At 45.9% G+C, this 24,445-nt stretch overlaps 1 protein-coding gene across 1 annotated transcript in view; it reads right to left on the reverse strand.

Moving 5' to 3' along the window:
* ADARB2 (adenosine deaminase RNA specific B2 (inactive)) overlaps positions 1-24,445 on the reverse strand; it is a 519,628-nt gene that overhangs the window by 25,386 nt on the left and 469,797 nt on the right. Inside the window, exon 9 of the mRNA XM_066584485.1 lies at positions 16,581-16,762. Within this exon, the coding sequence (XP_066440582.1) occupies positions 16,581-16,762 (182 nt within the window). The remainder of the gene's footprint in view (positions 1-16,580; positions 16,763-24,445) is intronic.

Here is a 24,445-nt window from a genome sequence, read left to right on the forward strand (position 1 = left end):
TCATCAGGACCCTTTGACAGCGGTCTATGTCACCATCATCTACAGATATTTTACTTTGGTCCCTCCAACCACATTGCCCCAGACTTTACCAGAGCATGGAAAAAGAACACATCTGAAACTCATTAGACTAATTAGTTATTTCAAGTTGTGTGTCTTTGTTTGCTGCGCACAAATGAACATGTCTTGTGGGCACAAAAATTACAATAAAATACGCTGATGCGCACGAAAAAAGTATTGTTCATTCCGCAAATATGCAGTGCTCAGGCACTCACAAATGTGCATACGCTTGTGTGAAGGGGGCCTTACACTTAAAATCAATGGAGCCTTCTTGCGTTTTTTTTCGTGTGAAAAACGCAATAAATATATGCACAGAAAGTAGATGGAACATTAACTGATCCTGCCTGTACTATTGAGGGAATAAATGTATTCAAGTCTCAAGGTCCAGATGAATAACATCCTAGGATAATAATAAAGCAAGCAGCGGAGGTAATTGCTGAACCATTTGCCATAATCTTTGAAAATTTCTGGAGAACAGAAAAAGTTCCAGAAGATTGGAAAAGGGTAAATGTTATCCCCCATCTTCAAAAAAGGGAAAAAGGTGGATCCAGGAAACTACAGGCCTGTGAGCCTGACTTCTATAACGGGAAAGATCTTATTAAACAGCATGCATGCAAGTACTTGGATTAAAATGAAGTAATTAATCAGAGCCAGCATGGGTTTGTAACAAACAAGTCATGCCAGATGAATCTAATTTCCTTCTATGATAGTATCACCGACTGGGTTGATCAAGGAAATGCGGTGGATATAATATATCTTGCCTTTAGTAAAGAATTTGACAAAGTATCTCATACTATACTTATTGAAAAAATTACCAAATCTGGGATTGACAAGGCAACTGTTAGGTGGATTCACAACTGGCTGAGTGATCGTACTCAAAAAGTGGTCATAAATGGCTGCACATCCAAGTAGAAGAAAGTATCAAGTAGGGTACCACAAGGCTCTGTCCTGGGCCCAGTGTTGTTCACCATTTTAGAAATGATCTGGAGGAGGGAATTGATGGGAAACTAATCAAATTTGCAGACAACACAAAGCTAGGAGGGATAGCTAACACTCGGGAAGAGAGAGAGAGAGTATTCAAAAAGATCTAGACAAGCTTGAACAGTTGGCAGAGACTAACAGAATGGTATTTAACAAGGAAAAATGCTACAAAAAAGTCTTACATCTGGGCAAGAAATATAAAGAAAGCACATACAGAAAGGGAGGAATTGGGCTAAGCAGCAGCACATGTGAAAAATACTTGGGTATACTAATAGATCATAGACTGAACATGAGTCAACAATGTGATGCAGCAGCCAAACAGGCAAACACAATTCTGGGATGCATTAAGAGAAACATAGAGTCTAGATCACGTGAGATCATTATCTACCTCTACTCTTCCTTAGTCAGACCCCATCTGGAATACTGTGTCCAGTTTTGGGCACCCCACTTTAAAAAAGACATACACAAACTATAGCAAGTTCAGAGAAGAGTTACCAAGATGGTGAGCGGTCTGCAAATCATGTCCTATGAGGAATGGTTAAGGCTGAGAGGAGACTTAATAGCTGCCTACAAATATCTGAAGGGCTGTCACAGTGCAGAGGGATCAGCCCTATTCTCTTTTGCACAAGGAAAGACTAGAAGCAATGGGATGAAACTGAAAGGGAGGAGACACAGATTAGATATTAGACAGTAAGGGGGATCAATGAGTGGAACAGGTTGCCACGGGAGGTGGTGAGTTCTCCTTCAATGGAAGTGTTCAAACAAAGGCTGGACAGACATCTGCCTGGGATGATTTAGTGATCCTACACTGAGCAGGGGGTTGGGCCCAATGACCCCGGAGGTCCCTTCCAACTCTACCATTCTATGATTCTATGAAAATAGCCACAATACACAAGGAATATGCAGAGTTGCAGTCCATGAAAATGCTGCATATTTCACAGACCGAAACAGCATACACCTGTGTGTATGAGCACGTAGACTGATACAGTAATAACTAAATCTTGCTATTTTTTTCAACTAAGTCAGTGTTGGTAAAAAAAAGTGTTGAACATCAATTTTTGCGCTCTGTCCACGACCAGATTGAATGTGCTCTGAGGAAGGCTAAGTTCACATAACATTTTTTTCCCTTTCAGCGTATGATTTATTTTCGAATATACTAATTTGTATGCGTATAATATAGCATAATAGCTGAAATTCATCTGAAAAAGCAGACTCTATCTCAGAGATCTAGCTGCACTGACCTCACTGTGACTATACTTTCTTAACATTAGTTGAGGAAAGTGCCAGGGGGTTAATTGGCTTAAGCAGAGTAAAGATGCAGTAATTATGGTGCTAATGGCTCTAGAAGGAGGCTATAAATACTTAAACTTTCATCGAAGAAGAATACTTACCTTAAAACTGAAATTACATCTTATACAATAACTGTAGGGGTGATACATGCGGAGGCTCGCCAAAAAATAATCATGTTATAAAAAAGATTTATGATGATTCATTATACATATTTTACGTACACTAAATGGCCACTTTATTAGAAACTCCCATCCAGTAGCCTGTAGGACCTCCTTTGGCCTTCAGATCTGCAGCAAATCTTTGTGGTGCGCATTCCACTGAGTGATGAAATCAATCTGCGGGAATCAACTATCTTCAGCGGTCCCACTGAAGTGAATGGAGCAAAAGTGTGCTTGCTTGTCCACTGCTGTCTAAACTTTAGGACACACCAAGGGTAAAATGTCAGGATCGGTGGAAGTCCCAGTGGTTGGAACCCCACCAATCAGCAAGTTATCCGCTATCCTGTGGAAAGGAAAGAACTCACTAAAGGTGCATTCACAAGAGCGTGTGCGGACATAGGTGCGCACAAAACCACACGTCTATTTAGAACCATTGGTTCCCTATGCTGTGTTCACATGTCCGTGTTTTACAGGTGTGCAAACACACGTACCTGCAAGACATAGGACATGCATGCATGCATAGGTCCCGTGGTCAGTGACAAGGTGACTCCCCGCGGGGAACAAAGAATCCCCTGCCACAGCTGTGCCAGCTGTGGCAGACTATCGTGATGTTTTCCCTTTGCCTTCAATGGGGCACCGCTGCTGCCGGCTGCCCCATTGAAAGCAATGGGTTGCCGACAACACCTGCAGTGATTTTCGGGGGAAGGGCTTTAAAAATATGCCCTTCCCTGAAAATCATTCCTAACTGTAGTAAAAAAAAATATATATATATACTCCCCTGTCCGCCGCTGCCGGGGCTCAGGGTTGTCCTCCTGCTGGTTCTCCCTACATTGCGGTGAGGTTGTTTCAACAGGTGGGGATTTTAAATCCCCGCCTGCTGAAAGGGCTGTATGTGATTGGCTGAGCGATCAGCCAATCACAGGCATTGCTCGGCCATTCATTGAATTCAATGCACCTATGTACGGACACGCACAGGCTTATGTGAATGCAGCCTAAGGTGGGAATTCCTCTTTAAGGAAAAGTTTTCCTCAGTTTACAGAATAGAAAATTTCTACACACATCTCCAGCAATCAGGGAACATACAGATGTAGCAAACGTTAACTTGACATTTATCACATTAATTGGTGCAGTAAAATGGTATTCCCAGGGTGAACGCTTCTAATCTATCCACAGGATAATTGATAAGTGTTTGATTGGTGGTGGTCGCCAACCTCCAGCATTTCCACCGATCATTAGAACTAGGGTCCCCTGTTTACGTATATTGGTACCCGACCATTTGCACTGCCACTCCATTCAAACTCTATGGGACTGCCTGAAATAGCTGAGTGCATGCTTGAGCACTACTGCATTCAATCAGTGAACATGGAACCCCCATTCTTGTGATTTTGGGGGTTGTCAATGGTCAGACCCGAACTATCAGACACTTGTCATCTAGCTGTTATTATGGGAATAAGCCTTTATATTGATATTTAACACATCACATGGAATGCCAAGTTAAAGTTTGCCACATCATGTTATGTAACTTCTTAAAGGGATGGTCTGCTGATAAAAAAATCAAATTGAAATTTGCTCAGCACTGTATAAAAACAAAGAAAGTCATAATCCTCTCACCAAATGCCCCTTTTACCGGTCCAATGGTGCTCAGTCCCTGATGTATACTTCTTCCAGCTCCAGGGAAAATGTCTGTGACTTCTGCAGCTAGTTATCGGCTGTATGTAACTCAGGGTCATCCTGTAATTGGCTGCAGCCGTCACATGTCCCTGTGATGGGACGTCATTGCTGGAGCCAGTAGAACAGAACAGTGGGGAACAGGGCACTGTCAGAACGGGAGCTGTGGGGCACTGGGCGAGGTGAGTATGACTTTTTATATGTGGCAACCAGATTTCTGTCGCATTACTTATATCTGGGAAAAAGATAGGATTTCTTATCTCCCTAAAGACAATCTTCCTGTTACATCCCAGCCAAATGCAAAGTACAACATCCAGACTAGATGCAAACTTAAAAGGCAAAGATATACATACATTGTACAAATGTGGAGAACACAAAACAGTATATAAGGAAACCAAACAGTAAGGAAATGACATCTGACGCTAAGCTACTAATGCAAGGTGACCCTACCTAAAAGCAGAGCACTTGCCCTGATGAGGGCAACCCTACATCAGGAACCTGGTGTGACCCTGATTCTTCCTAGTTGGTAACAGTAAATGTGGCAGAAAATAGATGTTACATAAATAAATGTACCACCTATATATACAAGGAAGAAAATCTAAAAACACTCCAGATAAGGTGAATGAGCTGACAAAACGTATCTGAGTAGGGACACAAAACGAGACCATAAGCCACTAAGTTGACTAGGAAACATCTTCTAACTCAGAGTATAACCAGCATCCTCTAAGAGGAGGAGCTGAGATAAATGTGTAGAGACTAGCACTGATTGCCTAGCTAGGATACACACCTCCCAGACAGCCAATCAATCCACATACTGACAAAGAAGTGTCCCCTTTGGCGTCCAGTGCTGAAATAAACAGAATATGTGCTGGCGTGAGGATCACATGGATGTGGGCAAGTGCTGTGACATCACTCTTCTCCCGATCCTCTGACAGAGCCGGCGGCTGTGTTGTTATCATTGCTCCACATAGGAATACACTTGAGACATGGATTTACCTTTAGAGATGAGCGAGCACCAAAATGCTCAGGTGCTCGTTACGTGGGACGAAATTATCACGATGCTCGAGGGTTCGTTTCGAGTAACGAACCCTATTGAAGTCAATGGGCGACCCGAGCATTTTTGTATATCGCCGATGCTCGCTAAGGTTTTCATTTGTGAAAATCTGGGCAATTCAAGAAAGTGATGGGAACGACACAGCAACGGATAGGGCAGGCGAGGGGCTACATGTTGGGCTGCATCTCAAGTTCCCAGGTCCCACTATTAAGCCACAATAGCGGCAAGAGTGCCCCCCCCCTCCCCACAACCTTTACTTCTTAAAAGCCCTCATTAGCAATGCATACCTTAGCTAAGCACCACACTACCTCCAACAAAGCACAATCACTGCCTGCATCACACTCCGCTGCCACTTCTCCTGGGTTACATGCTGCCAAACACCCCCCCCCCCGCGCACGACGCAGTGTCCACAGCGCACACCAAAGTGTCCCTGCGCAGCCTTCAGCTGCACTCATGCCACACCACCCTCATGTCTATTTATAAGTGCGTCTGCCATGAGGAGGAACCGCAGGCACACACTGCAGAGGGTTGGCATGGCTAGGCAGCGACCCTCTTTAAAAGGGGCGGGGCGATAGCCCACAATGCTGTACAGAAGCAATGAGAAATATAATCCTGTGCCACTGCCATCAGGAGCTGCACACATGGGCATAGCAATGGGGAACCTATGTGCCACACACTATTCATTCTGTCAAGGTGTCTGCATGCCCCAGTCAGACCGCGGTTTTTTTATAAATAGTCACAGGCAGGTACAACTCCGCAATGGGAATTCCGTGTGCACCCACAGCATGGGTGGCTCCCTGGAACCCACCGGCTGTACATAAATGTATCCCATTGCATTGCCCATCACAGCAGAGGTAACGTCCGATTAAATGCAGGTGGGCTTCGGCCCACACTGCATGCCCCAGTCACACTGGGGTTCTTTAGAAGTGGACACATGCAGTTACAACTCCCTGTGGACCCACAGCATGGGTGGGTGCCAGGAAGCCACTGGCGGTACATAAATATATCCCATTGCAGTGCCCAGCACAGCTGATGTAACGTCAGCTTTAATGCAGGTGGGCAAAAAATTAATTGGATTACACTGTAGGCGAGGGCCCCAAAAATTGGTGTACCAACAGTACTAATGTACGTCAGAAAAATTGCCCATGCCCAACCAAGAGGGCAGGTGAAACCCATTAATCGCTTTGGTTAATGTGGCTTAATTTGTAACTAGGCTTGGAGGCAGCCCAGTTAAAATAAAAATTGGTTCAGGTGAAAGTTTCAACGCTTTAATGAGCATTGAAATGTATAAAAATTGTTTACAAAAATTATATGACTGAGCCTTGTGGGCCTAAGAAAAATTGCCCGTTCGGCGTGATTACGTGAGGTTTCAGGAGGAGGAGCAGGAGGAGGAGGATGAATATTATACACAGATTGATAAAGCTAAAAGGTCCACGTTTTTGATGGTGATAGAAAAATGTGATTGTTCTCAGCAAGAGAAACGACGTAATCTTGTAGATATGATACCTTTTAATGGCTAACAAAAATACATGATGTAATAATAGCGAGCTTTGATAGAGAACAATGCTTCCATCCGCGGGTGCAGCCTACGTATTGTTTAGGTATCGCTGCTGTCCGCTGGTGGAGAAGAGAAGTCTGGGGAAATCCAGGCTTTGTTCATCTTGATGAGTGTAAGCCTGTCGGCACTGTCGGTTGACAGGCGGGTACGCTTATCCGTGATGATTCCCCCAGCCGCACTAAACACACTCTCTGACAAGACGCTAGCCGCAGGACAAGCAAGCACCTCCAGGGCATACAGTGCGAGTTCAGGCCACGTGTCCAGCTTCGACACCCAGTAGTTGTAGGGGGCAGAGGCTTCACGGAGGACAGTCGTGCGATCGGCTACGTACTCCCTCACCATCCTTTTACAGTGCTCCCGCCGACTCAGCCTTGACTGGGGAGCGGTGACACAGTCTTGCTGGGGAGCCAGAAAGCTGTCAAAGGCCTTAGAGAGTGTTCCCCTGCCTGTGCTGTACATGCTGCCTGATCTCTGCGCCTCCCCTGCTACCTGGCCCTCGGAACTGCGCCTTCGGCCACTAGCGCTGTCGGATGGGAATTTTACCATCAGTTTGTCCGCCAGGGTCCTGTGGTATAGCATCACTCTCGAACCCCTTTCCTCTTCGGGTATGAGGAAAGGTTCTCCTTATACCGTGGATCGAGCAGTGTGTACACCCAGTAATCCGTAGTGGCCAGAATGCGTGTAACGCAAGGGTCACGAGAAAGGCATCCTAATATGAAGTCAGCCATGTGTGCCAGGGTACCTGTACGCAACACATGGCTGTCCTCACTAGGAAGATCACTTTCAGGATCCTCCTCCTCCTCCTCCTCCTCCTCAGGTCATACACGCTGAAAGGATGACAGGCAAGCAGCATGGGTACCCTCAGCAGTGGGCCAAGCTGTCTCTTCCCCCTCCTCCTCATCCTCCTCATGCTCCTCCTCCTCCACCTCAACGCGCTGAGATATAGACAGGAGGGTGCTCTGACTATCCAGCGACATACTGTCTTCCCCCGCCTCTGTTTCCGAGCGCAAAGCGTCTGCCCTTATGCTTTGCAGGGAACTTCTCAAGAGGCATAGCAGAGAAATGGTGACGCTAATGATTGCAGCATCGCCGCTTACCATCTGGGTAGACTCCTCAAAGTTTCCAAGGACCTGGCAGATGTCTGCCAACCAGGCCCACTCTTCTGTAAAGAATTGAGGAGGCTGACTCCCACTGCGCCGCCCATGTTGGAGTTGGTATTCCACTATAGCTCTACACTGCTCATAGAGCCTGGCCAACATGTGGAGCATAGAGTTCCACCGTGTGGGCACGTCGCACAGCAGTCGGTGCACTGGCAGATGAAACCGATGTTGCAGGGTGCGCAGGGTGGCAGCGTCCGTGTGGGACTTGGGGAAATGTGCGCAGAGCCGGCACACCTTTCTGAGCAGGTTTGAAAAGTGTGGGTAGCTTTTCAGAAACCGCTGAACCACCAAATTAAAGACGTGGGCCAGGCATGGCACGTGCGTGAGGCTGCCGAGCTGCAGAGCCGCCACCAGGTTAAGGCCGTTGTCACACACAACCATGCCTGGTTGGAGGCTCAGCGGCGCAAGCCAGCGGTCAGTCTGCTCTGTCAGACCCTGCAGCAGTTCGTGGGCCGTGTGCCTCTTCTCTCCTAAGCTGAGTAGTTTCAGCACGGCCTGCTAACGCTTGCCCACCGCTGTGCTGCCGTGCCGCGTGACACCGACTGCTGGCGACGTGCTGCTGCTGACACATCTTGATTGCGAGACAGAGGTTGCGTAGGAGGAGGAGGGTGGAGGAAGCATACACCGCCGCAGATACCACCACCGAGCTGGGGCCCGCAATTCTGGGGGTGGGTAGGATGTGAGCGGTCCCAGGCTCTGACTCTGTCCCAGCCTCCACTAAATTCACCCAATGTGCCGTCAGGGAGAATTAGTGGCCCTGCCCGCCTGTGCTTGTCCACGTGTCCGTTGTTAAAGGGGTTGTCCCGCGCCGAAACGGGGTTTTTTTTTTTCCAACCCCCCCCCCCCGTTCGGCGCGAGACAACCCCGATGCAGGGACGTACAGAAAGCTCACCGGAGCGCTTACCTTAATCCCCGCGCTCCGGTGACTTCTATACTTACCTGTGAAGATGGCCGCCGGGATCCTCTGCCTCCGTGGACCGCAGCTCTTCTGTGCGGTCCATTGCTGATTCCAGCCTCCTGATTGGCTGGAATCGGCACGTGACGGGGCGGAGCTACACGGAGCTACACGGAGCCCCATAGAGAACAGGAGAAGACCTGGACTGCGCAAGCGCGGCTAATTTGGCCATCGGAGGGCGAAAATTAGTCGGCACCATGGAGACGAGGACGCTAGCAACGGAGCAGGTAAGTAAAAAACTTTTTATAACTTCTGTATGGCTCATAATTAATGCACAATGTATATTACAAAGTGCATTAATATGGCCATACAGAAGTGTATAGACCCACTTGCTGCCGCGGGACAACCCCTTTAAGTGGACCTTGCCAGTAACCGCGTTGGTGAGGGCGCGTACAATGTTGCGGGAGACGTGGTCGTGGAGGGCTGGGACGGCACATCGGGAAAAGCAGTGGCGACTGGGAACTGAGTAGCGCGGGGCCGCCGCCGCCATCATACCTTTGAAAGCCTCCGTTTCCACAACCCTATACGGCAGCATCTCCAGGCTGATAAATTTGGCTATGTGCACGTTTAACGCTTGAGCTTGCGGGTTCGTCCCACCTTGTGGGGTGCTTGGCCATCATATGTCTGCGCATGCTGGTGGTGGTGAGGCTGGTGGTGGTGGCTCCCCGGCTGATCTTGGCGCGACAAAGGTTGCACACCACTCTTCGTCGGTCGTCTGCACTCTCAGTGAAAAACTGCCAGACCTTCGAGCACCTCGGCCTCTGCAAGGTGGCATGGCGCAAGGGGGCGCTTTGGGAAACAGTTGGTGGATTATTCGGTCTGGCCCTGCCTCTACCCCTGGCCACCGCACTGCCTCTTCCAACCTGCCCTGCTGCTGCACTTGCCTCCCCCTCTGAAGACCTGTCCTCAGTAGGCGTAGCAAACCAGGTGGGGTCAGTCACCTCATCGTCCTGCTGCTCTTCCTCCGAATCCTCTGTGCGCTCCTCCCTCGGACTTACTCCAATTACTACCTGAGTGATAGACAACTGTGTCTCATCGTCATCGTCCTCCTCACCCACTGAAAGCTCTTGAGACAGTTGCCGGAAGTCCCCAGCCTCATCCCCCGGACCCCGGGAACTTTCCAAAGGTTGGGCATCGGTCACGACAAACTCCTCCGGTGGGAGAGGAACCATTGCTGGCCATTCTGGACAGGGGCCCGGGAACAGTTCCTGGGAGTCTGCCTGCTCCTCAGAATGTGTCATTGTAATGGAGTGAGGAGGCTGGGAGGAAGGAGGAGCAGCAGCCAGAGGATTCAGAGTTGCAGCAGTGGACGGCGCAGAACTCTGGGTGGTCGATAGATTGCTGGATGCACTTTCTGCCATCCACGACAGGACCTGCTCACACTGCTCATTTTCTAATAAAGGTCTACCGCGTGGACCCATTAATTGTGAGATGAATGTGGGGACGCCAGAAACGTGCCCGTCTCCTAATCCCGCAGCAGTCGGCTGCAATACACCTGGATCAGGAGCTCGGCCTGTGCCCACACCCTGACTTGGGCCTCCGCGTCCTCGCCCGCGTCCACGTCCTCTAGGCCTACCCCTACCCCTCAGCATGCTGTATTACCAGTAGTGCAGAAACAGAACGCTGTAATTAAATGTGCCGCTTATTGGCCTGTGGTTGGAGGCTGACTTCCCTTACGGAATGCACAGCAGAGCCAGGAAACAATTTTGCACACGCCTGTAGTGAGACGTAGGTGCGTATGACTGAGCTAGTGGAATTCACAGCGCAGAAGCAGTCAAGTGTCCAAAGGCCAGTAGTAGGCCTTAAGTATGTTGCTTCTATTTTTTTTAAATGCTGAGCTGATACAGCAGACAGATACTGTAGGCAGCGTTTAATATTATGTATACTGTTTCCCTCTGGCGGGATGACGGCGATCATGTAACAGAGACAGCAGAATCAGGAAACAATTTTGCGCAAGCCTGCTGTAACGCTTAGCTGCGTATTAATTAGGACTACAACCCCCAGCAGATAGATACTGTAGGCAGCGTATAATATTATGTATACTGTTTCCCTCTGGCGGGATGACGGCGATCATGTAACAGAGACAGCAGAATCAGGAAACAATTTTGCGCAAGCCTGCTGTAACGCTTAGCTGCGTATTAATTAGGACTACAACCCCCAGCAGATAGATACTGTAGGCAGCGTATAATATTATGTATACTGTTTCCCTCTGGCGGGATGACAGCGCTGATGTAACAGAGACAGCAGATCCAGGAAACAATTTTGCGCAAGCCTGCTGTAACGCTTAGCTGCGTATTAATTAGGACTACAACCCCCAGCAGATAGATACTGTAGGCAGCGTACAATATTATGTATACTGTTTCCCTCTGGCGGGATGACGGCGATCAATTTTTTGGAAAAAGCCCACTGCGTATATAGCCTGAATATCTCTTTCCCTGCCTCACCAGTACTGGCCCTATACTCTGTACAATGACTGCAGACTGCGGACGCAATGCTCTGCACGGCCGATATACAAAAAAAAATAATTGTGCAACACTGCTAAAAGCAGCCTCAACAGTACTGCACACGGTTAGATGTGGCCCTAAGAAGGACCGTTGGGGTTCTTGAAGCCTAAAATAACTCCTAACACTCTCCCTATAGCAGCTCCGGCACCAACAGCACTGTCCCTGATCTCTGTCAGAATGCATCTGTGGCGAGCCGCGGGAGGGGCCGATTTATATACTCGGGTGACACCTGATCTCGCCAGCCACTCACTGCAGGGGGGTGGTATAGGGCTTGAACGTCGCAGGGGGAAGTTGTAATGCCTTCCCTGTCTTTCAATTGGCCAGAAAAGCGCGCTAACATCTCAGAGATGAAAGTGAAAGTAACCCGAACATCGCGTGGTACTCGTCTCGAGTAACGAGCATCTCGAACACGCTAATACTCGAACGAGTATCAAGCTCGGACGAGTACGTTCGCTCATCTCTATTTACCTTGTGTTAATGCTACAGCATATTTGCTGCCAAGTGGATGTTAACTGTGAGCTCTTTAAGCATCATGGCTTAAGTACCACTTATCCAGATAGGTTTCACATACAACCAGATAATTAAAATATTTCTATCGAGGTCACTTGTGTGCCTATCTCAGAGCAGCATAACTAATTTTGCTTAATTAGGACATGGTAGGCTTCTGACTTTTCCAGCTCTTGCACACGGACGGCCTCTATGCACTGCAGTATAGGCTCTGGCGGCGCAGCACGTACGGAAATATTCTCTCCTGGGCACGATGCTTCTAGTATAGAACACCTAGGTACATAATACATCTGAAGGAAGATGCCATGGCCCTTGTTAAGGAATATGACTACGTATGAAAATGGGGGCAAAGAGAGGTACAGCAGAGGCCTCATTCACCTTTATGGCAGTCCTGTTATGACTGTACACCATTCATGCATGTCCCGCCTCCCTCCCCAACAAGCATTTAACGTGCAGTGCTGATTTGGCAGCGGCAGTTGCGGCTGCTGTAATTAGTGCCACCCCTGAGCTCTTCCCCAGCATCTACCTTTCTGCATGCAGATGCCAGCAAAGAGGTCAGAAGCCGCAATGATTACAACAGCGCCGCCATCAGACCAGGACTACAAGTGAGTTAAATGCTTGTTGGGTGGCTGGAGGTCTACTATGGGGATCACTACTAAGACTGGGGCTACTAATGGGGGTCACTTTTGCTACTAAGGCTACTAACAGAGATCACTATTACTATTGAGGCAACTGTAAGAGCACTATTGCTGTTGGGGCCACTATGAGGGTTACTATTACTTCTAGGGCCACTATGGGGGTTATTATTCCTGCTGGTGCCACTATGGGGGTCCCTATTACTACAGGGGCCACTATAGGGGCCACTGTTACTACTAGGGTCACTAACAGGGGCATTGCTACTACTGGGGCTACTATGGGAATCATTATTACTACTGGGGCTACTATCAGGATGACTATTACTACTGAGGCCACAAACAGGATCACTATTACTTCTGGGGCCATTTAAGGCAGCACTATTACTGTGAGGAGTCATTGAGGGACACTATTACTGTGATAAGGTCACTAAAGGGCACTATTCTGGGGTACAGAGGGTGTGGCTTTGTGTAAAAGGGGCATGTCCTGTCCTGAACCCTTACTGAAATTCCCAAGGAGCTCAGGTACAGCAAAGTGTCTATAAGCTGATGTCAGGCTCACTTGTTGGGCCAGGGAGAACAGTATTGGCAATGTCTGCAGGTTCGGAATCATTCAACGGTCCAGCTGAGGGGTCAGACGTGCTGAAGGCTGCTTGCTGGAGTAGCCTTATATTCTTACTGTAATATGTGGCGTGGCTCAGTGGTTAGTACTGTTGTCTTGCAGCACTAGGGTCCTAGGTTCAAATCTACCTAAGGGCAACATCTGCATGGAGTTTGTATTTCATAATAAGTATCTTTATGACCATAGCATATACATAGTCTGCAGTGGTTTACATAATTTGATATTTTCTGTTCCCATTAGGGCTCACAATCTGTATTCATATATTAGTACTTTTTTTGAAAACATACAAGCTCCATGCAGAAGTTGTCGTTGGTCAGATACGAACCAAGGATTGCAGTATTGCACGGCAACAATGCTAAGAACTGAGCTACCACCGCCACTACCTGGGCTGGCGTCAGCACCAGGTAAACCTGGGCAGGTGCCAGGGCTCACTGAGTCTGGGGGTAGGGGGAGTGGAGGGGGCTGGGATCAATCCAGTCCTCATTTTCTTAAATCAACTGTATCCATATCTTAAAGATGTGGATACAATTGACTATGACAGCTGCATTGCAGGAAGCCGAGCAATTTCTGCTCTGCTACCTGGCACCTTCTCTGTCAACTATCTGTCTCTATCATGATGTCCTAGTTCTGCCTGCATCATTCTACATGATGCTGATCAGAAGAGGCCAATGCAGAGGATGGAACATGCTGTGTGGGTGCGATGGAGGCATTATTTTACGGCCAGGGAATAGTGGGGCCTATAAATGACTCAGAGGCATAATCCAGCCTATATATGACTCAGGGGCGTGGTGGGCCTAAAATTATTAAGAGAGCACAGCAGAGCTTATAAATGATAGGGTACAACAGGGTCTATACATTTTACTAAGGGGCCCCATTGTGACTCTGCTCCCCTAGGGTCCATGTAAACCTGGACCGACCCTGAGCACCACTATCAACATTCACATGAGGTTCCGGTTCGCTTCAAAACAAACTTTTTGGAAATGTTGACCCAAAACGGTGTTCTGCCAGTGAGGTTCACTCAACACTAGTCATAAACAAAGCTCAAGATCAGCTAGAATGTATAAGGATATTTGTTCTCATATACTGAATATATTTAATTTGATACATATAATTGAGTCTGTCAACGTGTCAGGGAAGAATAAAGATAAAGGATGTAAGATTCACTATGCAGCGCCGTATATTTCCCTTGAAGGAGCGATCTGGGGAGAAAAATTAATCTTAACTCTGCTGAACTTTGTATAAAACATAAAATAGTCATACTCACATTCCCGGATCCCAAACAGCTCCCGTTCTGATGGTACCCGGTATTGATGATGTCCCGTTACAGGGACATGTGACCTCTGCAGCCAATTACCGGCTGATCCTGAGTTACACACAGCCAGTAATTGGCTGCAGCAGTCACATGTCCCTGTGACCAGAGGACATCACTGAAGCCAGGAGAGAAATGCAGAGAGGAGCGGGCACCATCGGCACGGGAGCTGCCAGAGATGGGGAGAGGTGAGAATTACTTTTTTTTTTTTATACTGGGATTAAAAAAGCTTTCAATTCAATTTTTTCTCCCCAAACTATCAGTGCAGGGACCCCCTCTTGGGATCCCCGTCTAAGAGCCAGAGTGGCTTCCGCTCAGATGTACTAAAGCACCCTAATTGCGTTGCAAAGATATCCAACTGAATGGCAAAATGCCTGGCTGGCCATAGCTTGCCCCAGGAAAAACAGGTATTTGCTGGGAGTGCTGGCAGTGGGACTCAGTATGAACAGCTAACTGCCCCAGGGTCATCATTCTGAAAGGTATTGTCACTGATGGGACAACCCCTTTAATGGTGTGTTCCCATCTTTGCCAAACATGGCAGAGGTGTTAACAACACTGGACACGATGTGGTCACGCTGACGAAAATAGCCAAACTTGTCTGAGCTACAGATCTAGCAAAGTCTAACTTGACCCTTATTGCGTTAATTAAATTGTGGCTCCAAACTTTTTTTGCAATTCCAATAGCTTTCCAATGGCTTTTGTTGTGTTAAGGTAACCTATTGCAGAAAATTACTAGATTAGTTTTGTTAAATTTGACTACATCTGTATGCTGCTTCTGTAACTCCCATAAAAGTCATTGTGGGTTATGCGAACAAGGGAGGACAGTAAGCTATGCTGTTTTTGCAGCTACCAAGTTAAGGAAACAGATGAACTTTCTTAGCTACTGTACTTGGGTTTTTGTGTTATATTCCTACATTAGTAGTTTGATTACTTTAATTAGACCAATGTCACTTTAAATTGTGCGAGGTTGCTGAAGACTCGAAAGCAGAAAGAGTCCGCCATCTTTGTGGCACAGTTTTGCCAGAAGTGTGTGGACTTAATAGTGGTGCTTGGGAGCATCTCCCTGTGGACGTGGAGCAGATGTCCAGCCATATCGAGATTCCTGCATGTATGTACCTGTGTAGTTTACTCCTCCAGAGTCTTTCGATTCCTCAGCACCTCTACAAGTTGGCCTTTAAACCAGGGGAATTGCAACCACTGCTGTAAAGCAAGTTTCCAGCATGAGCAGTGAGAGTCTGGTTGAGTTCTTTAAGCACATGCTCAGATGCAATGCCTATGGCACTGCATAGTTCCTGGCCCAGCAGCACAACTCGACATTTTGGGCTTTCCTGGTAGAAAGAGAAAATCATTCGCCTCTAGAGAGTCTTGGCCTATATCCCCAATAGGGATGAATCAGGATGGCTCCAGACCTTTTTCACTAGGCTGTATGTGTAATTCGCATTGACTTTTATGGGAATTGTGAACCAGTGTAGCACAGGGTGTTCCTCCCAACTACCCCCAGCCAATGCATTTAGGGTGACCGAAGCAGTGGGTCCCAGAACAGGAGATATATGTGGGTATCACCTCGAAGACCTGTACCAACAAACATTTATTGCATATCCTGTGGATATGCCCTAAAATTTAGGATGGGAATACTCCTGTCATGGTGCATCAGTAAGTGCTTCCTGTCATTCAGGTGCTAGGCAGTGACAGAAGCACATCTCTGCAGGTGCTGGTTGATTTGGTTGGATGCAGGGTGGATTAGCCCAGCCAGCCAATCACCATGGGTCTTTGCACATTTATGCTGGCCCCTCCCATCAGAGGGTGCTGCCTATTCTCCTGACTTTATTCTGGTTTAAGCATGCATGTAATTCAGATCTCTGTCTGTCTGTTGCATATCTTGATCCAGCTTGATTCATGCCAGTCATCTGTTTTAGTTTTGCCATATTAACTTCAACCGACATTAGCCAACAAGGAATGGAAGTCAAGGCACGAGTGGGGTTTTTAGTAAATAACACTAATGACAGAAAGCCTTGTAGCTGCTTGACCTTGATTAACCTTCACGCAGGCTTCTTACACAATTACCACAGTTTAGAAGAACCGAAGGCTACAATGTCATTTGTCTACAAGAAAGGTATTTGCTTACCGCTAAGGAGCGGATGATTATGCCGATATGGAGCTGGCAATTTACCAATCTCTTCTATTCTGTGGCTCATTACCCTGGACAGGTGGCCTGTATGGTGTAGGCTGCCGACGATGATGCTGTGCACATAAATAGGCTCGATGAAGTGACTAAGAAGAGCGCCTTGCAACCCCAGGATATTCCATCTGGATAAAGAAATGGAAATTAGATTGGTCAGAAATCAGGTGATTACAAACTGCAGTTACGGTAAAAAAAACTTTAGTAACCTGCTGATGAAATCAGAAACACACAACGTGCCGGGTGCTAAGGAGCTCGAATGTCTAAGACACATAAGTATTGTGGCTGAATACCAGCTGGAGGTAAGCAATTTGCCTAATCGCGATCTACAGTTATTATTAGGAATGAGTGAAGTTTTGGAAAGTTTGGCTCGGCCGATTCAATGAACTTTTAGAAAAAGTTCAGTTCAGTCCGAATTAGTCTGAAGTAGAGATGAGCGAGCACGCTCGGTTGAGGCAGTTACTTGAGCAAGCATCGCTCTTCTCGAGTAGCTGCTTACTGGTCTGAGCAGATTCAGGGGGGCGGTGGGGGAAAGGGTGGGGAGGGGGGGGATAGTGAGGGAGATCTCTCTCTCTCTACCCCCCGCTCACCCCCGCTGCTAAAATGCCTCCCTCTCCCTTTTGTGAGCTCCCATAGGAGTCTATGGGAGCCACCGGCGTATATCGGTCAAAAGATAGAATCAGAACTATGCTTTTACCCACCATACATTCGCCGGCGCGTATTTCGGTTGCGTATGTTCCATTTTTCTCTGCACAACATTTTTATGTGCCATATATTCACCCGTGTGAACGAATGCATTGATAACCAATGCCTCCTATAGTCGTGTATATCGATCAGACGTGAAAATGCGTTCGATATACGCTCATGTGAATAAAGCCTTAGACAGTGCTTTCCACCAGTATTCAGGATTAGTGTTGAGTGAACCAAACCAGAAGAACCCAGTTTTGGGTTGAATTTAGCTAAAAGCTTGGTTCTGGTTCCAAACTTTTAGTGAAGCAGTAACATTAGTTGTGATCACTGAATTTGGTTGTTAAGCTCAATCTAAAAAAAAAATCACATCTCATGACAAATTTATAATCTGTCGAAATCTAATTGTATGTTTAACCCTGGTCATCATTGTCTACACAAGACTAGAGATGAGAGAGCATACTTGCTAAGGGCAATTGCTCGAGCGAGCATTGCCCTTAGCGAGTACCTGCCCGCTCGAGAGACAAGGTTCGGGTGCCGGCGCGGGGGAGCGGTAAGTTGCGGCAGTCAGCAGGGGGGAGCGGGGGGAGAGAGGGAGAGAGAGATCTCCCCTCCGTTCCTCCCCGCTCTTCCCCGCAGCTCCCTGCCCGCCGCCGGCACCCGAACCTTATCTCTCGAGCGGGCAGGTACTCGCTAAGGGCAATGCTCGCTCGAGTAATTGCCCTTACCGAGTATGCTCGCTCATCACTACACAAGACATATCATCAATGTATTTATACAACATACTCATAAGAGATAGACCCAAATGGCAAGTGATTGGCTCCAAAGTAATCTTCAAATGGGGTTGGCTTTAGCTGGACCATTGAGGCCCATTATTGTATCTGGTCTGAATCATATAGGAGAAAAGATAGCAGAAATTGAATGACCTGCATTTCATGACATAATTGTGATAGACCACACAGGGAGGGTTCTAAATAACAACTAGCTAAAGAGGTCTGTAAAGGGAATATGTTATCAGAAAATGCCCTCCTGTATAAATCAAGTTTTTATTAAACATTTTTTGTTTACAATTTTTCATGTTTTTTTCAATTTTTAATGTAATAATCCATATTTTAAAAAAGTCCTAAAATCTTGCAGTTCTCACACTGACCACCAAACCTAATAATAGTCTGACACTTCCTGTTCTGTAGAAAAAACTTCTCAGCCGTCATATCCTTATCATCACAGGGAGGATTACACTGAAAGGTGCTGCCTATAGTATATATAGATAACACAGGATCCACCATTCACAATAGACTATGTCACAGCTCCCCTCCTCCCCTCCCTGCACACTAACCACCAAACTGCCTAACAATATCCTGACACTTCCTGTTCTGTAGGAAAAACTTCTCATTTATATATAAATAACACAGGATCCACCATTCACAGAAGGTGATGGTCACATCCCACCTCCTCCCCCTCCCTGTACAGGTCACAGAGCTATCCCACTACATTTTGCTATAGAGGTCAATGGCTCCTGTCCTGTCCATTATCTCTAAATGCTGTTAATGGCAGCTCAGACAAGATGGTCAGCCTAATAGTCATGTACAGATCATAAAATAAAAGCATCTACAATTAGACAATAAAAACAGATTAGAAACAAGGAAATCAATGGAAAAAGATTGCAAAACAGCCTTGGAATCCCCCACAATGAGAATAGAGGGCGGAGCTACAGGAGATCTCCTACACATCTCCCCATATTTGAAGAAATAGGGGTGGGGCTTTAGGTCTTTCCCAGGGCTTCTCTGAGAGCAGGGGCGGGGCTAGATGGATTCTCATAGTGATTCTTTTCTGGCCAAGAGAGGGAGCGAGCTAGCGGGATGGGGGGCAGGGCTAGTGGCATGTTCGCCCTATAAGACGCACTGACTTTCCCCCGCCACTTTGGGGGGGGGGGGGGGGGTGCGTCTTATAAAGCGAAAAATATGATATGTAGAAAGGGGAAGGGCATTAGAAATTGTCCTATAGTGCCCTATATTATCCCCCAACAATACAGAGCACCTGATACAAAAAGGGCAACCCCGTGCTAGAACATCACCCTATATATCCCCAGTATACCCTATATTACGGGACAAAAGAAAAAAAGGCAAGAATAAAAAAAGAGAAAAAGGCAAACGAAGGGGACTTGAAATAAGGAAATAATCTCAATGGTGTAATAAAATATACCATAAGAGGACAGCTAAGGCTTATGTACAATAATCCACTATGCAGAAAGTGTCCAATATCTCAAAATGGCCTTGCTAATAGGCAGGAAAAATATTCACATATGCCCATAATACACTTCATATATGACCCTCATATATAGTCCAAGAATCAGAAAAATCCGAAGCGTTTCACCAATTACTTGCAATATAGATCCCCATTATTATACGTTGTAGATCCCCAGATCCCAAAGTCATCCCAAATATGAGTTGCCATAAAAATAGCCATTGTTAACAGCTGAAGCCGTCATAGATCTATAGATCACATTGCTGTAAGATGTATACAATAAAACATCCTGCAGAAATTACGGCAAAAGTAACTTTATAGAAAGGTTAAATTGAACATTGAAAAAAGGTGTTCGAGAAACCACATATTGTTCTATTCAGGATTAGAGATGAGCGAACATACTCGATAAGGCAAACTACTCGAGCGAGTAGTGCCTTATTCGAGTACCTGCCCACTCGTCTCTAAAGATTCAGGTGCCAGCAGGGGGCGGGGAGTGGTGGGGGAGAACGGGGAGGAACGGAGGGGAGATCTCTCTCTCCGCCCCGCTCCCCCCTGCTCACCGCCGCAACTCACCTGTCACCCGCGCCGGCAGCCGAATCTTTAGACACGAGCGGGCAGGTACTCGAATAAGGCACTACTCGCTCGAGTAGTTTGTCTTATGAAGTATGCTTGCTCATCTCTATTCAGGATACAATACACTCATGGCTCCTGAGATCCACAACCATAGAATCAGCCCCCATCGGCTCCATACAAAGTTTTAGTAGGGATCATGGTCAGATGAGGACTGACATCAAGTACTAAGATGATAGTTTAAATAGCAGAAGTGAGGGCAATTGAGATGTGCTGAAACCAGTCAATCAAGAAATACGGGCATGAGCCCCATGTTTTTGAGCGCGAGCACGGTTGTAATATCATGTATAGATATTGGATATAATAATGAGGATCTATATTGCATGGTAATACCTTTATCTATGAAGACTTGGTAATTTGACTTTTTACTCTCATTGAAAGTAATATCTACTTGAGGTGACATTGTGACTGTATTAACTTACTGTGACATCGGTCTACAGCTTGGGTCCCTGATGAGCCAAAGTAATTGTTTGGTGAAACGCATAATTGGACTATATAGGAGTGTAATAGACTATCATATGAAGTATGTCATGGTCAGGTGTGAATATTGTTCCTGTCTAATAGAATAGGCCATTCTAAGATATTAGAAATATTCAGCATAGTGGATTATTCAATTTATGTTTATGAACTTCCCGCTGTCCTACAAACATGAAATTTGGCAAACCATTCTTTAGGTATTAAATAGGAAAAGTAAAGGGGTTGCAACTTCAATATTCAATTCTAAGCGTGGAAAACTGTGAAAATCCACGATACACGAGATAGAAACCATAAAGTTTAGGGAAATTATTTCTATACTAAGGAGAATCTACCTCCCCTCTATGTGTATATACTGAGGAGAACCTACCTCCCCTCTATGTGTATATACTGAGGAGAATCTACCTCCCCTCTATGTGTATATACTGAGGAGAATCTACCTCCCCCCTTCTATGTGTATATACAGAGGAGAATCTACCTCCCCCCTTCTATGTGTATATACTGAGGAGAATCTACCTCCCCTCTATGTGTATATACTGAGGAGAGTCTACCTTCTCTCTATGTGTATATACTGAGGAGAATCTCCCTCACCTCTCTATGTGTATATACTGAGGAGAATCTACCTCCCCTCTATGTGTATATACTGAGGAGAACCTACCTCACCTCTATGTGTTTATACTGAGGAGAATCTACCTCCCCTCTATGTGTATATACTGAGGAGAATCTACCTCCCCTCTATGTGTATATACTGAGGAGAATCTACCTCCCCTCTATGTGTATATACTGAGGAGAACCTACCTCACCTCTATGTGTTTATACTGAGGAGAATCTACCTCCCCTCTGTGTGTATATACAGAGGAAAATCTACCTCCCCTCTATGTGTATATACTGAGGAGAATCTACCTCCCCTCTATGTGTATATACTGAGGAGAATCTACCTCCCCTCTGTCTGTATATACTGAGGAGAATCTACCTCCCCTCTATGTGTATATACTGAGGAGAATCTACCTCCCCTCTATGTGTATATACTGAGGAGAATCTACCTCCCCCCCTCTATGTGTATATACTGAGGAGAACCTACCTCCCCTCTATGTGTATATACTGAGGAGAATCTACCTCCCCTCTATGTGTATATACTGAGGAGAATCTACCTCCCCCCTTCTATGTGTATATACAGAGGAGAATCTACCTCCCCCCTTCTATGTGTATATACTGAGGAGAATCTACCTCCCCTCTATGTGTATATACTGAGGAGAGTCTACCTTCTCTCTATGTGTATATACTGAGGAGAATCTCCCTCACCTCTCTATGTGTATATACTGAGGAGAATCTACCTCCCCTCTATGTGTATATACTGAGGAGAATCTACCTCACCTCTATGTGTATATACTGAGGAGAACCTACCTCACCTCTATGTGTTTATACTGAGGAGAATCTACCTCCCCTCTGTGTGTATATACAGAGGAAAATCTACCTCCCCTCTATGTGTATATACTGAGGAGAATCTACCTCCCCTCTATGTGTATATACTGAGGAGAATCTACCTCCCCTCTGTCTGTATATACTGAGGAGAATCTACCTCCCCTCTATGTGTATATACTGAGGAGAATCTACCTCCCCTCTATGTATATATACTGATGAGAATCTACCTCACCTCTATGTGTATATACTGAGGATGATCTACCTCACCTCTTTGTGTATATACTGAGGAGAATCTACCTCACCTCTATGTGTATATACTGAGGAGAATCTACCTCCCCTCTGTGTGTATATACAGAGGAAAATCTACCTCCCCTCTATGTGTATATACTGAGGAGAATCTACCTCCCCTCTATGTGTATATACTGAGGAGAATCTACCTCCCCTCTGTCTGTATATACTGAGGAGAATCTACCTCCCCTCTATGTGTATATACTGAGGAGAATCTACCTCCCCTCTATGTGTATATACTGAGGAGAATCTACCTCCCCCCTTCTATGTGTATATACTGAGGAGAATCTACCTCCCCCCTTCTATGTGTATATACTGAGGAGAATCTACCTCCCCCTTCTATGTGTATATACTGAGGAGAATCTACCTCCCCTCTATGTGTATATACTGAGGAGAGTCTACCTTCTCTGTATGTGTATATACTGAGGAGAATCTCCCTCACCTTCTATGTGTATATACTGAGGAGAATCTACCTCCCCTCTATGTGTATATACTGAGGAGAATCTACCTCACCTCTCTGTGTATATACTGAGGAGAATCTACCTCACCTCTCTGTGTATATACTGAGGAGAATCTACCTCACCTCTATGTGTATATACTGAGAAGAATCTACCTCCCTTCTATGTGTATATACTAAGGAGAATCTACCTCACCTCTATGTGTATATACTAAGGAGAATCTACCTCACCTCTATGTGTATATACTGAGGAGAATCTACCTCACCTCTCTGTGTATATACTGAGGAGAATCTACCTCACCTCTCTGTGTATATACTGAGGAGAATCTACCTCACCTCTATGTGTATATACTGAGGAGAATCTACCTCCCTTCTATGTGTATATACTAAGGAGAATCTACCTCACCTCTATGTGTATATACTAAGGAGAATCTACCTCATCTCTATGTGTATATACTGAGTAGAATCTACCTCACCTCTATGTGTATATACTGAGGAGGATGTACCTCCCCTCTATGTGTATATACTGAGGAGAATCTACCTCCCCTCTATGTGTATATACTGAGGAGAATCTACCTCACCTCTATGTGTATATACTGAGGAGAATCTACCTCACCTCTATGTGTATATACTGAGAAGAATGTACCTCACCTCTATGTGTATATACTGAGGGGAATCTACCTCACCTCTGTGTATATACTGAGGAGAGTCAACCTCCCCTCTATGTGTATATACTGACAAGAATCTAAATCACCTCTCTGTGAATATACTGATGAGAATCTACTTCACCTCTATTTGTATATACTGATGAGAATCTACCTCACCTCTGTGTGTATATACTGAAGAGAATCTACCTCACCTCTATGTGTATATACTGAGGAGAATCTACCTCACCTCTATGTGTATACACTAAGGAGAATTTACCTCCCCTCTCTGTGTATATACTGAAGAGAATCTAACTGACCTCTGTGTATATACTGAAAGGCTATAAAGTACATAAGGAAGCATCCATGGACTGCAGGGATGGAGCATGCCTTTAAGGCTAAGACAGGGCTGCAACCTCCAGTCTGGGGGTAAATTTGAATAAAAAAGGGGCGTTACCTTTAAGGGTAAAAAGTGAGGAGAAAGGGAGGAGTGGCACATTTTGCAGAGGGATTTCAGTACATGCAGTCTGAGTAAAATTCTACGCTCTTCTATGTGTATACATATTTTATTCCTCAGTTCCTCTGAAGTAACCACGACTTCGAAAAAAGTCTTCCATGCGAAAAAAGGTAAACACCTGTACCAAATTAACTCAGGCAAAACCGGGTATATCAGCTAATATCTAATAAGACCATTGAGAGTTTTACCTTACTTGAAGTCCTATTTACTTGCTTTTCTCTCTTTTTTTATTTTTGCTTTTTTTACCTTTTGTCCCTTAATTTAGGGTATAATACAGATACACATGGTGAGGCTACAATACAGGGTTGCCCTTTTCAAGGCGGGTGCTCTGTATTGTTAGGGGATACTTTATGGCCCTATAGGATGATTTCCAGGGCCCTCCCCCTTTGTACATATATCTTTTTCCAATTTTTTTTAGTCCCTCTCTCCTGGATATTTTTAAATTAAT

The sequence above is a fragment of the Eleutherodactylus coqui genome, chromosome 12, assembly GCF_035609145.1.
Source record: "Eleutherodactylus coqui strain aEleCoq1 chromosome 12, aEleCoq1.hap1, whole genome shotgun sequence".
NCBI classification, from domain to species: Eukaryota; Metazoa; Chordata; class Amphibia; order Anura; family Eleutherodactylidae; genus Eleutherodactylus; species Eleutherodactylus coqui.